This window comes from Crocodylus siamensis, chromosome 3, assembly GCF_052110815.1.
Source record: "Crocodylus siamensis isolate JL-2025a chromosome 3, ASM5211081v1, whole genome shotgun sequence".
NCBI lineage: Eukaryota > Metazoa > Chordata > Crocodylia > Crocodylidae > Crocodylus > Crocodylus siamensis.
The window spans coordinates 22,541,826-22,554,341 of NC_143397.1; the positions used below are offsets into that span (position 1 = coordinate 22,541,826).

Consider the following 12,516-nt stretch of genomic DNA (forward strand, 5'->3'; position numbering starts at 1 on the left):
TGGGGTGAAATTTTTTTCTCACCCCAAATATATCAGTCAGACCCTGAGTAGAGAGGCAAGACCCTATAGCCAGAAAGCTCCAGGTTTGGTCCCAGCAGGCGTATTGGCACACATTTCAGTCCTGAGAACTTGTGTTGGAAAACAGTAATGATTACTGAAGGCTTACAGCTATAGCATGTGTGGGGGCTTGAGATAAAAGGGAGTGAGATTGTCTGCTCCTTTTACTCTGCAATAATCATTAAATACAATTAAAACTTCAGCAGCAGTTGTGGCACAGAAAGTTGGGAGCCCCACCATCAACAAATTTTCATTCTTGGAAAAGAATTAACTTTTTTTTTACCAGTATAGTTTGGAACAAGAACTCAATATTGCATACAATGTGTGATTAACTTTGTTTTATGTCATTTGTTCAGTCCTGGTCTCTGAAGGGCTTTCTCCTTACTATACTTTACTAATGTTTTATTCAGGTTAGATGTAAATGCTCCAAGGTTAAGAATTATGGAAGAGGTTCAAGGAGAACAGTCAACATCCCAATCAACAAGGTATTAAATATTGTAATTTAGAAAGACCAACAGCACCCTACAGATACAGTCCTGTTTTCCAGAGACTTCTAACAAATAAGGATTATACTACAGAGGATCATATTTATGTAGCAACACTTAATGTCATCTAAGTTGCTTTTAATAAATTCACTTCATCACAAGTAATCTCTCAATTTTTTTTCACTTCAGATACAATAGTAAATTAAGGAGGTTTTTAATACCAGACCATCTAAATATACATGCCTCACTTGTAACGGTCATGTGGAAATAAGAAATTCTGAGACTCAGTCAAAACGATGTTTAGGATTGGTGGGAGGACAGTGTTTGGTGAATAAATATTCACCAGTTTAATTTTTTCAGAGCTATTCCGCTCAAATTCACGTAATATTTGCTTACTGACTAGATTCACGAAATGGAGAAAGTGATACCACCACCTACTCTCCTTTTACTCAGTGTCTCAGTGGTTAGGATAGTAACTCTGAATGGGAATGCGGTTCAAGACCACCTCTTTCAGAGAGGATCTGAACTCACCCTAATCACAATGTTACAGGGCGAGGTGCCCAACCCAAGGCCTGCAGGCTAGTTCTGGCCCCTGGCATGGTACCATCCTGTGGAGCTCCCCACGAGCCATGTCCCTGCATGCTAAGTCAGGTTTGTAAGACCCAATCCCAGCATGCAGGGCGGGTGTGGGGCCTCAGAACCCAATCCCAGCATGGAGGGGACGGCCAAGACTATGTATTCCCAGTTGGGGTGTGTAGGCCCAATCCTGGCACATGGGGTCCGATCAGACCATAGACTGGCCCTAAGCCACTCATCTGGCCCAGTGGGCAGAGGTGCTGAGCACTGGTGCTATAGGGAACTCCGAGTGGGTGGTTCTCTACCTGCTGGGTTGATTTTCTTTCACTTGGCATGAAGATGTCAGGTCTCCATTCAGAATGCATCAGTGATACTCACAAGCTTTAATCTTTATAGATTTCATAGATTTCATAGACATTAGGGCTGGAAGGGACCTCGGGAGATCATCGAGTCCAGCCCCCTGCCCAAAGAGCAGGAAGTCAGCTGGGGTCATAGGATCCCAGCAAGATAAGCATCCAATTTACTCTTGAAGGTGTTCAATGTAGGCGCTTGAACCACCTCCAATGGCAGACTGTTCCAGACCTTGGGGGCTCGGACAGTAAAGAAATTCTTCCTTATGTCCAGCCTGAAACAGTCTTGCAGGAGTTTGTGACCGTTCGACCTCGTCATCCCATGGGGCACTCTGGTGAACAGATGTTCCCCCAGATCCTGGTGGTCACCCCTGATAAACTTGTAGGTGGCCATCAGATCACCCCTGAGCCTGCGCTTTTCCAGGCTAAAGAGTCCCATGGCTCTCAGCCTGTCATCGTAAGTTCTGTTTTCCTGATCTCTGATCATGTGCGTGGCTCTCCTCTGGACTCTCTCAAGCTTCTCCACATCCTTTTTGAATTGTGGAGCCCAAAACTGGACGCAGTACTCCAGCTGCGGCCTCACTAAGGCCGAGTACAAGGGGAGAATGACGTCCCGGGATTTGCTCGAGAAGCATCTATGGATGCACGCCAGCATTTTGGTCGCTTTACTAGCCGCAGCATCGCATTGCAGGCTCATGTTCATCTTGTGGTCAATGATGACCCCCAAGTCTTTTTCTTCTGTAGTGCTAACCAATGTAGCACTGCCGAGCCTATAAGGGTGCTGCAGGTTTTTCCTCCCAAGGTGGAGAACCTTGCATTTATTGGTGTTAAACACCATGAGGTTCTCGTCTGCCCATTTGCTGAGCTTGTCCAGGTCAGCCTGGATCACCCGCCTATCTTCTGGCGTGGATGCTTTGCCCCAAAGTTTGGTGTCATCGGCGAACTTGGCCAGTCCACTCCTGACTCCAATGTCCACATCGTTAATGAAGATGTTGAACAGTATGGGTCCCAGGACAGAGCCTTGAGGGACCCCACTGGTCACAGGGCACCACGATGAGTGACTGCCATCAATCACAACCCTCTGGGTCCGACCACGAAGCCAATTTCCCAGCCAGCGGATCGTGGTGGAGCCAAAGCCACAACTGGGCAGTTTGGCCAAGAGGTGATCGTGGGATACCAGATCAAAAGCTTTTTTGAAGTCAAGATATATGACATCAATCTCTTCTCCCTTGTCCAGGTGATAGGTCACCTGGTCATAGAAGGAAATGAGATTGGTCAAACAAGACCTACCCGCAACAAACCCATGCTGGCTGTCCCTTAGAATGTTAGCCTGGGCCAGTCCCTCAAGGATGGCCTCCTTAATAAACTTTTCTAAGATCTTCCCCAGGATAGAAGTCAGGCTAATAGGCCTGTAGTTAGCCAGATCCACTCTCCTCCCTTTTTTGAAGATCGGCACCACATTGGCCTTCTTCCAGTCTTCAGGCACTACACCAGAGCGCCAGGAGTTTTCAAAGATCCATGCCAGGGGCTGGGCTATGACGCTCGCCAGCTCCTTGAGTACCCTGGGGTGCAGGTTGTCAGGGCCAGCTGACTTGAAGGTATCCAGCTTCTCAAGGTGTTCCTTCACGAGGTCAGCATTGATGGAGGGTAGGGGATCCCCCTCACCCAGATTTCCCTGTCCCATAGCAGGCATGGGCATCCCGTGTGACTGATGAAAGACTGACGCAAAGTACCTATTTAATAGGTTGGCTTTTTCCTGGGCGTCAGTTGTCAGTTGCCCCATCTGGTTTAGCAGGGGTCCAACATTGCCCTTGCTTTTCCTCCGGCTCCCCACATATCTGAAAAAGGACTTTTTGTTGTCCTTGATGCCTGAAGCTAGTTGGAGTTCAGTTGCAGCCTTGGCTTTCCTGGTTTGGTCCCTGCAGGACCGGACCAGCGCGGAGTAATCCTCCTTGGAGGTGAATCCCGTCCTCCATCCTTTGTAGGCTTTCCTTTTTAGCCACAGTAGGTCCGCTAGGTCTCTGGAGAGCCAGGGGGGCTACTGTGCCTTCTTGCTGCCTTTCCTCCGTGTTGGAATAGATTTAGCTTGTGCATTGAGGATCGCTTCCTTGAGAAGCAACCACTCTTCTTGAACTCCCAACTCCCTGGGGTCATGGTCCCTGAGGGCCTGACCGACTAGCCTCTTGAGCTTGTCAAAGTCGGCTTTTCTGAAGTCAAGGACTTCTGTGTTGCTGACTGACTTGCCAGCTTTACGGCGGATGGTGAAGGTGATCAGCTCGTGGTCGCTGTCACCCAACTTCCCATCAATCACTAGGTCACTGATTAGGTCGTCCCCCGTAGCCAGTACCAGGTCAAGCAGCGCTTTGCCTCTCATTGGCCCATAGACTTCTTGAGTCAGGTAGAGGTCATCCACGCATGAGAGAAAGCTTAGCGCCCGCTCAGATTTAGCTGAGTGATCTTCCCACGAGATGTCCGGGTAATTGAAGTCACCCATGACAACCAAGGTCCTGGAGCAAGCGGCCTCAGTCAGTTCCTGGGCGAACTCCTGGTCAAGCTCGGGACTTTGAGTGGGAGGTCTGTAGTAGACGCCCACCGTTGTGTCCCCTGTGCCGAATTCCCCACAAATTTTTACCCAGAGGGTCTCTAGCTGTCCATGCTGGTTGCCAACATCAGCTTGCAGGGACATGTAGCTTTCCTTCACATAGAGAGCTTCAACATTGGAGGTAATGTTGAAATTACATGAAACGCACCAGAAAACCAGGGCCACTTCTGCCCTGGTATGTCTCTGATGAATGCCTCATACTTCTAATACTCAGCTTCTATACTTATAAAGACCTGACATTTGAAAATGAAGGGGTAAAGATTTGGGAACCAAGATTATTAAAAAATGCAGAAAACAAACAAGGACAAAGCTTTGACAAAAGTCATACCATTCAATCCACAAGCTCCTTCCTTTTTCAATACAGCCTCCCGTCGCTGCCTTTCAGCATTTTGAGGGACATGTGCTCTGTAGATGATGTGTAGGTGAGGTGTTCCTTCTGTCACTGGATACTTTTGAACAGGCTCAATGAAGTAGTCCTCATGTGGCAGGTGGAAATATCCAGTCTGAAAATAATAATATAACCATTAATTTCTACTGTACTTTTGCTGCAGTGTAAGTCACCTACAAACAAGATATGTTAAGTTGCTTCATGTCACCACCTCAGGGTTTTTCTGATAAGCCAATCATATCTATTGCATCATGCATAGGAAACAATAGCTGAGTGTGTCTGTTCTGCTAGTTTTTGCTTAATAAATCCAATTTTTCTTACCTTTGTGACACAACAAGCAGAAAGGGAATGTAAAATCTTTTATAGGCACTTGATTAGGAACTCATCCCTTGAGGACAACAGAACAAGAAAACAGTGCTTTAACAGTTGCCTAGAGTCATAGTTCTGCTCTGCTTCAGGCTACAAGCGGAGAGAAATCTCCCAGCAAGTACAGTATTACTGGAACAACCTCTTTTCTAATAGGCTGTGCTCTTCTTCACTGTGACAAAGCCTTAGTGGCTGTGCTGATGTCTGAAAAAGTTAGTCAATCAAATATCAGCCAACAGACTACAGGGCAGACCCTACATTGAAAGACTGTGGGACCTGAACCTGTTCAGCCTTCACAAGAGAAGGCTGAGGGGGGACCTGGTGAGAGTCTATAAACTCACTAGGGGGGACCAGAAGGGTTTGGGAGAGACGCTGTTTCCCCTAGCGCCCCCGGCATGACAAGGAATAATGGACACAAGTTATTAGAGAGTAGGTTTAGATTAGACATCCGCAAGAACGACTTCACAGTTAGGGCGGCTAGGAGTTGGAACCAACTTCCAAGGGAAGTGGTGCTGGCTCCTACCCTGGGGGTCTTTAAGAAGAGGCTTGATGACTACCTGGCTGGACTCATCTGAGTCCAGTCTTTTTCTCCCACCCAGATGGGGGGTCAGGCTTGAAGATCTACAAGGTCCCTTTGACCCAACTTCTATGATTCTATGACAGCTCTCTCTAACTAACATAGGTACATTTGTGTCAGCCATTTAAAAGGCCAGTATCCTTACACCTTTGACCACCACCTACCACTTCATCCCTCAGCTGGATGCAAGCCATAGTACAGGCACCTTGCCCCTCACAGCTCCATCACAGATATAACTGGGATAACAAGCTTTTCTTGGTGCCAATTACCTCACGCTCAGCAGAGTTATTTAGTGCACCAGCAGCAGTGCTTTAAGGTGCTCCTGCTGCTTGCTCTTCAGAAGCCAGCATGCATGCATCCAAATACTGACTGGCACTGTGAAACATTCAGGGAGAAGCTACTACATTTTCCCAGTCCCCCCATCACGCTCGATAGGTACCCTTGTGACCTACCTACAGTGCCACTGTGCTACATGTGCACTAGATACCAAACACTGGACTAGAAAGCTCTTGTAATGGAAATTATCTTGTAATGGGGAAGAATACTATATTTACTAACATACAACATGCACCTTCTCTCCCACGACCAGCACCGCAAAATTCACTTACATGTTTTAAACAGGGAAATTGTTTTCTTTGCTGGAAAAGAAGCAAGACTAGGGGCACAGATGATCAGAATGACCAAAAACTTGGCAGCAAACCCAGAAGTGGACCAGAAACACTTCCAATGCACTTTTGGGTCTGCTGGGGCTCATGCTGGGGGGTCCCCCCATGGCCCCCAGCTCAGTGACTGGTGCCTCCTGGGTTGGGGGGGTACCCGGGGTCTCCCCATGGCCAACTGCTGAGCCGGGGGGCCATGAGGAGAACCCCCTGTGCACTTGGCAGCAGATGTGGAAGTGGACTGGAAGCACTGAGCATGCAGGGGCCCCCCACACACTCCTGTGGGACACTTCATCCACCCCACCATCACAGCATTCATGAGCCATGCCTGGTACCTCGAGGTATATCGAAAAACATTTAAAGCTATGTCTATGGCCCAATTGCTGATTCTCCAAATCAGCATCAGATCTTCAGATTCAGATTTAGCCGAATTGAATTGGGGGAAGTGATCCAAATCAACAAATTGAATTACTGTCCCTGATTCAGGCCGTATCCAAATCTGAATAGAATATGGCCCCCATTTCACACATCCCTACCAGTCAGTCTGTGGCACTTTAAAAAAAGGTTATGAAAACATTAACAGGACTGTACAGCCTTCGCATTCAGCACAACAGCTATAGATGCAGAGGCAGATTATGATTTTTTCATGCCCTGGGCAAGAAGAGGATTGGGGGCCCCTTGCAGCTTACCTCCCTCCACCCCCACCACCCCGCAAGAGCTGGGTTCCAGCAGAGGGAAGTGCCTTTTCCCCCTCTTGGTGCTGCTGCAGTGGAGAAGTTTCTAAAAAAAGCCTCTGACCACAGCAAAGGGGAGGGAGAAGCAATTTTAAAATAATAATTAGTCATATTCCATAAGTTTTCTCAGCCCTTCAGTCCACCCAGTACAGACCCCATAGGCATGTCCAGATGAGCATGCAAGTGTATTTTATGGCATCTCAAAGGCTTTTGAGATGCTGCAAAACACACACGACATTGGAAAAGGTTCTTGGTGCTGCATATTTGCAGCACAGAGCAAAAATCAGGTACTGTGAAATCCTGGTATATTAAAAAAAATGGTTTAAAAAAAGGGGGTGGTGCATGTAGCTGCAGTGAGACAAGGGTGATAACTGGATAAGGAGCCAGCATCAAATGAGGGCTCCTGAGCCAGGGCCAGACAACTGTGAACTTAAGAGTATTTGGTTCCTGACCCTCCCAAAGGGAGGTGTTGACAACCTCTGCCAGCAGTGGACCTAGTCCCCCCTGGCTGGGTTTTACAAGCTAGGATGGGCACAGGACCAGTCCACAGCTGGTCACCCTCGAAGCACATCTTCTACATCAGTGGGTAATAGCAATTTGGAACGATCCTCATAAACAAGACAAGACTTAGCAGCACTGTTTGAGATAGGACCAACTTACCAGGTTGATCATGCAAATTGAGTCCCTAATCTTAACTTTTGCAATGTCTGAGGTCATTTATGTTCCATGATTCCAGGTCTGTAAGAGTCTCTGGGAAATGGAAATAGTAATTTAGGCCGTGTTACACATTAATTTTAGGTCGTTCCTGAAGCTCTTAATCCCTAGTTTGTCTCCGCCTTAACACCTGAAACTAGCATTAAGCACACCTTAGGTGGCTTAAACATACGCCACTTCAGGGCAGGTTTATCTCTAATCCATGTTATTGAGCTCATGTTCCTTTAATGTGTGGCCCATCTCCACAAATAAACAGATGCACTGTCCTCTTCCCTACCTTCCTGTTCTGTGTGAACAAACTTTCCAGCCCCTGAACTCTACTGCCCAGGAGACAGTTCTGACACCAAGCCAAATCCCCAAAACTGAAGCGTGGCTGGCCAGGTTCTGCACTCCCAGATCACCACTACTGCAGCCTCAGGAGGCCCCAACACCCCAGGTAAGGCTGCTGGGGCCAGCCCAAGTGCTGACCCCAACCTCCTGTACCCAACCTGGGCAAATTGCCACATGCCAGGGCACGTGCGCAGGGGTGTTTCCCGGGAACAAGTATTTGTTCCTAGGGAAATGCACATACACGCTTGTCTGAACATGCCCCATGAGTCCTGTCCCTAGGTTCAGCTTTCCACACTCCCCTTCTGTACTGTCTCCAGTACAACTACCAATCTGTCCCTTAATATCCTTGTATAAATTCATACTTTGGCTTGTGGGACAAGAGTTCAAATATTCATGGACCACTTCTCCTTGTGCATTTTCCAAAAAGAGTTGAATTGAATTAAAGTTTAATTCATTTCTAAACTAGAGTTTAGAAGTGAATTAAATCCAGTTACCCCTGATCTTTTGCTCTTTTTATTATTTCATAGATTTCATAGATTTCATAGACATTAGGGCTGGAAGGGACCTTGGGACATCATTGAGTCCAGCCCCTCACCCAAAGGGCAGGAAGTCAGCTGGGGTCATAGGATCCCAGCAAGATAAGCATCCAATTTACTCTTGAAGGTGTTCAATGTAGGTGCTTGAACCACCTCCAATGGCAGGCTGTTCCAGACCTTGGGGGCTCGGACAGTAAAGAAATTCTTCCTTATGTCCAGCCTGAAGCGGTCTTGCAGGAGTTTGTGACCGTTCGACCTCGTCATCCCTTGGGGCGCTCTGGTGAACAGACATTCCCCCACATCCTGGTGGTCACCCCTGGTAAACTTATAGGTGGCCATCAGATCACCCCTGAGCCTGCGCTTTTCCAGGCTAAAGAGTCCCATGGCTCTCAGCCTGTCATCGTAAGATCTGTTTTCCTGATCTCTGATCATGCGCGTGGATCTCCTCTGGACTCTCTCAAGCTTCTCCACATCCTTTTTGAATTGTGGAGCCCAAAACTGGACGCAGTACTCCAGCTGCGGCCTCACTAAGGCCGAGTACAAGGGGAGAATGACGTCCCGGGATTTGCTCGAGAAGCATCTATGGATGCACGCCAGCATTTTGGTCGCTTTACTAGCCGCAGCATCGCATTGCAGGCTCATGTTCATCTTGTGGTCAATGATGACCCCCAAGTCTTTTTCTTCTGTAGTGCTAACCAACGTAGCACTGCTGAGCCTATAAGGGTGCTGCAGGTTTTTCCTCCCAAGGTGGAGAACCTTGCATTTATCGGTGTTAAACACCATGAGGTTCTCATCTGTCCATTTGCTGAGCTTGTACAGGTCAGCCTGGATCACCCGCCTATCTTCTGGCGTGGATGCTTTGCCCCAAAGTTTGGTGTCATCGGCGAACTTGGCCAGTCCACTCCTGACTCCAATGTCCACATCATTAATGAAGATGTTGAACAGTATGGGTCCCAGGACAGAGCCTTGAGGGACCCCACTGGTCACAGGGCACCATGATGAGTGACTGCCATCAATCACAACCCTCTGGGTCCGACCACGAAGCCAATTTCCCAGCCAGCGGATCGTGGTGGAGCCAAGGCCACAACTGGGCAGTTTGGCCAAGAGGTGATCGTGGGATACCAGATCAAAGGCTTTTTTGAAGTCAAGATATATGACATCAATCTCTTCTCCCTTGTCCAGGTGATGGGTCACCTGGTCATAGAAGGAAATGAGATTGGTCAAACAAGACCTACCCGCAACAAACCCATGCTGGCTGTCCCTTAGAATGTTAGCCTGGGCCAGTCCATCAAGGATGGCCTCCTTAATAAACTTTTCTAAGATCTTCCCCAGGATAGAAGTCAGGCTAATGGGCCTGTAGTTAGCCGGATCCACTCTCCTCCCTTTCTTGAAGATCGGCACCACATTGGCCTTCTTCCAGTCTTCGGGCACTACACCAGAGCGCCAGGAGTTTTCAAAGATCCGTGCCAGGGGCTGGGCTATGACGCTCGCCAGCTCCTTGAGTACCCTGGGGTGCAGATTGTCAGGGCAGGCTGACTTGAAGGTATCCAGCTTCTCAAGGTGTTCCTTCACGAGGTCAGCATTGATGGAGGGTAGGGGATCTCCATCACCCGGATCTCCCTGTCCCATAGCAGGCATGGGCGTCCCATGGGACTGATGAAAGACTGATGCAAAGTACCTATTTAATAGGTTGGCTTTTTCCTGGGCGTCAGTTGTCAGTTGCCCCATCTGGTTTAGCAGGGGTCCAACATTGCCCTTGCTTTTCCTCCGGCTCCCCACATATCTGAAAAAGGACTTTTTGTTGTCCTTGATGCCTGAAGCTAGTTGGAGTTCAGTTGCAGCCTTGGCTTTCCTGGTTTGGTCCCTGCAGGACCGGACCAGCGCGGAGTAATCCTCCTTGGAGGTGAATCCCGTCCTCCATCCTTTGTAGGCTTTCCTTTTTAGCCACAGTAGGTCCGCTAGATTATTTATTCATCTAATGCAGAAATCCTTCCCTCTGGTCCCATTTTCATTACAAATGGAGGTAAAAAATATGAAGGTAGGTCTTATTTTAAAAGATCCTGAAATTTAAATACATTAGTACTCTCCTTATGACCTAGGGAGATTTTACAGATTCTGGACAAGGACTTGGGTTCACAAAGTTTTAATGAAGTAGGATTATTTTATTGTCTCTTTTTTTTTTAATAAAGAAAAAGAGTCAAGTGTCTCATTTTTAAAGATTAATACAAAAATGTTTTACTCAACATTATACATTGTAAATCTCTAGGGTGCTTTGGAGATGGGAGACTGGCAGGCATGAGTAAAGAACATGAATCCTAGCACTAAATCTGCATTCAGAACAAATAAAGCTGTCACGCAAGCATGAGTCCAATGAAGAGGAATGCTTAGGAGCTGGCAAGACAACATTAGACTTTGCAGTGCAGTCTTGGTACATGTTAGATTGTTTTGTTTTGTTTTGTTTTTTTTTTTTTGGGGGGGGGTTGCTTCCTACTGTGCAAGGTTAACTTAAGAACTGATGAATTGATTGAAATAGTGTAAAGTCTATTCTGGCACAAACCGTTGGCAACACCACACACTGAGAAGGAGTGTGTGATGGGACTACGAGTCTGCCAAGGCAGTGAAGGCACAAACTCACCCTGAGGGGAGATACCCAGTTAAATAATAGATACATTTAGGAATAATAGTAATGATAAAAAGACCAACTTTAATATTTAGGGAAAAACACTACAATAGAACTAGGGAAAAACAGATTATAACAATAAAGGTTCAAAACACACAAACATCTAGCACTTTACTCTCAAGCCCAGGCAGTGCTTACTTCTCAGTCTCTGGCTGAGTACAGTGGCAGACAGGAATTGTCACCATCTCTGTTGCTAAACTCCCTCTTATCCTCAGAGGTTTCGTCTTCTCTGCAGGCCCTCAGCAGGTGGTCTCTGTTCCACCACTCCATCCTTTCCACTTGCAGTCCCCACAGGGCAGGCTCCCTCTGTCTCCACTCTCTGTGGCTTCACACCACAGGGCTTCAGTCAACTCCAGCAGGCCACGTGCTGGCAGCCACTCACACGCATGCACCTACCTGTACACTTTCCAGCAGCCCTGCTTATATCTCCTCCCACAACTTCCCAAGAGCCAGGGTTCTCAGGAAACCTCTAGCCTCTAGCACCAGCCAGATGGCACAGGCCCTCTGCAATCAGATCATTAACTCTTTTCCAACCAGAACAAAAAACTCATCCAAAAAACACGTTCAGTGTGGACCCATCAAAACAAACAATTACAACCACATAATCCTCCCAAAGTGCAGTCTTTTACTGATGTCTCCAAAGCTTTGGCTATTTTGACTTGGATATTTTTGACTTGGCTGAAATCAGGAAGAATCCATGCTATGGAACAAATGCTGGTTATCTGCAGGAGCCAGGAAAATATCTCCCCCCACCCCACCCCCAACTTCACCCGCAAATCAGATTGGCAAGCACTGTTGGGATATGTCTTTAACTGTCCTCTTTTGGCACCCTTGTCACTTTCCCTTGGGATGTGATCTTTTTCCTAGGACCTTCATGATCATCTAATCATAAATTACCCTTTCAAAAACTACCATTGCAGTAGCAGGACATTGTACATGCTGCCCTCTGCTTGTGCCTCATTGGGGCAGTGTGGAGTGAACACTATTATGTACAGTAGACCCGTGATTTACGCGATTCTGACTTACACATCTCGCATTTATACAATTTTTTATTAAGGTCCGAACTGGAAAATGCCCCTCAAGATGCACATCATTCACATATATATATGAATGCTCGTGAGATTTGCATATATATGCAAACGCCTCACAAGGTTTGCAGGCAGAATCAAGCAGAGCTGTGCTGCCATTGTGGTAGCAGCATCTCAAGATGCATAGATGAGACACTAGACGCACCTCCTAAAGGTGATTCTGCCGAGAAAAGGGGAAAAAAAGCTTTGACTGAGGTATGTCTGGGGTACGCAACCCCTCACTATTCTGTTATTTCCTATGGGGAAAGTCATCCTGACTTACGTGAATTTGACTTGCACAAAATTCCCCCAGATCCTTTTGGGCAAACTGTTGCCTACAAGACAGGGGATGGGACTCAGTGGGCTTAAATGCCCCTCCAGTCTTTTGTCCCTTT

At 47.2% G+C, this 12,516-nt stretch overlaps 1 protein-coding gene across 1 annotated transcript in view; it reads right to left on the bottom strand.

Annotated features, from left to right (window-relative positions):
* Positions 1–12,516, bottom strand: part of ADAMTS12 (ADAM metallopeptidase with thrombospondin type 1 motif 12) — a 362,955-nt gene that overhangs the window by 212,054 nt on the left and 138,385 nt on the right. The window contains exon 3 of the mRNA XM_090037912.1: positions 4,399–4,573. Coding sequence (XP_089894038.1) covers positions 4,399–4,573 — 175 coding nt within the window. The remainder of the gene's footprint in view (positions 1–4,398; positions 4,574–12,516) is intronic.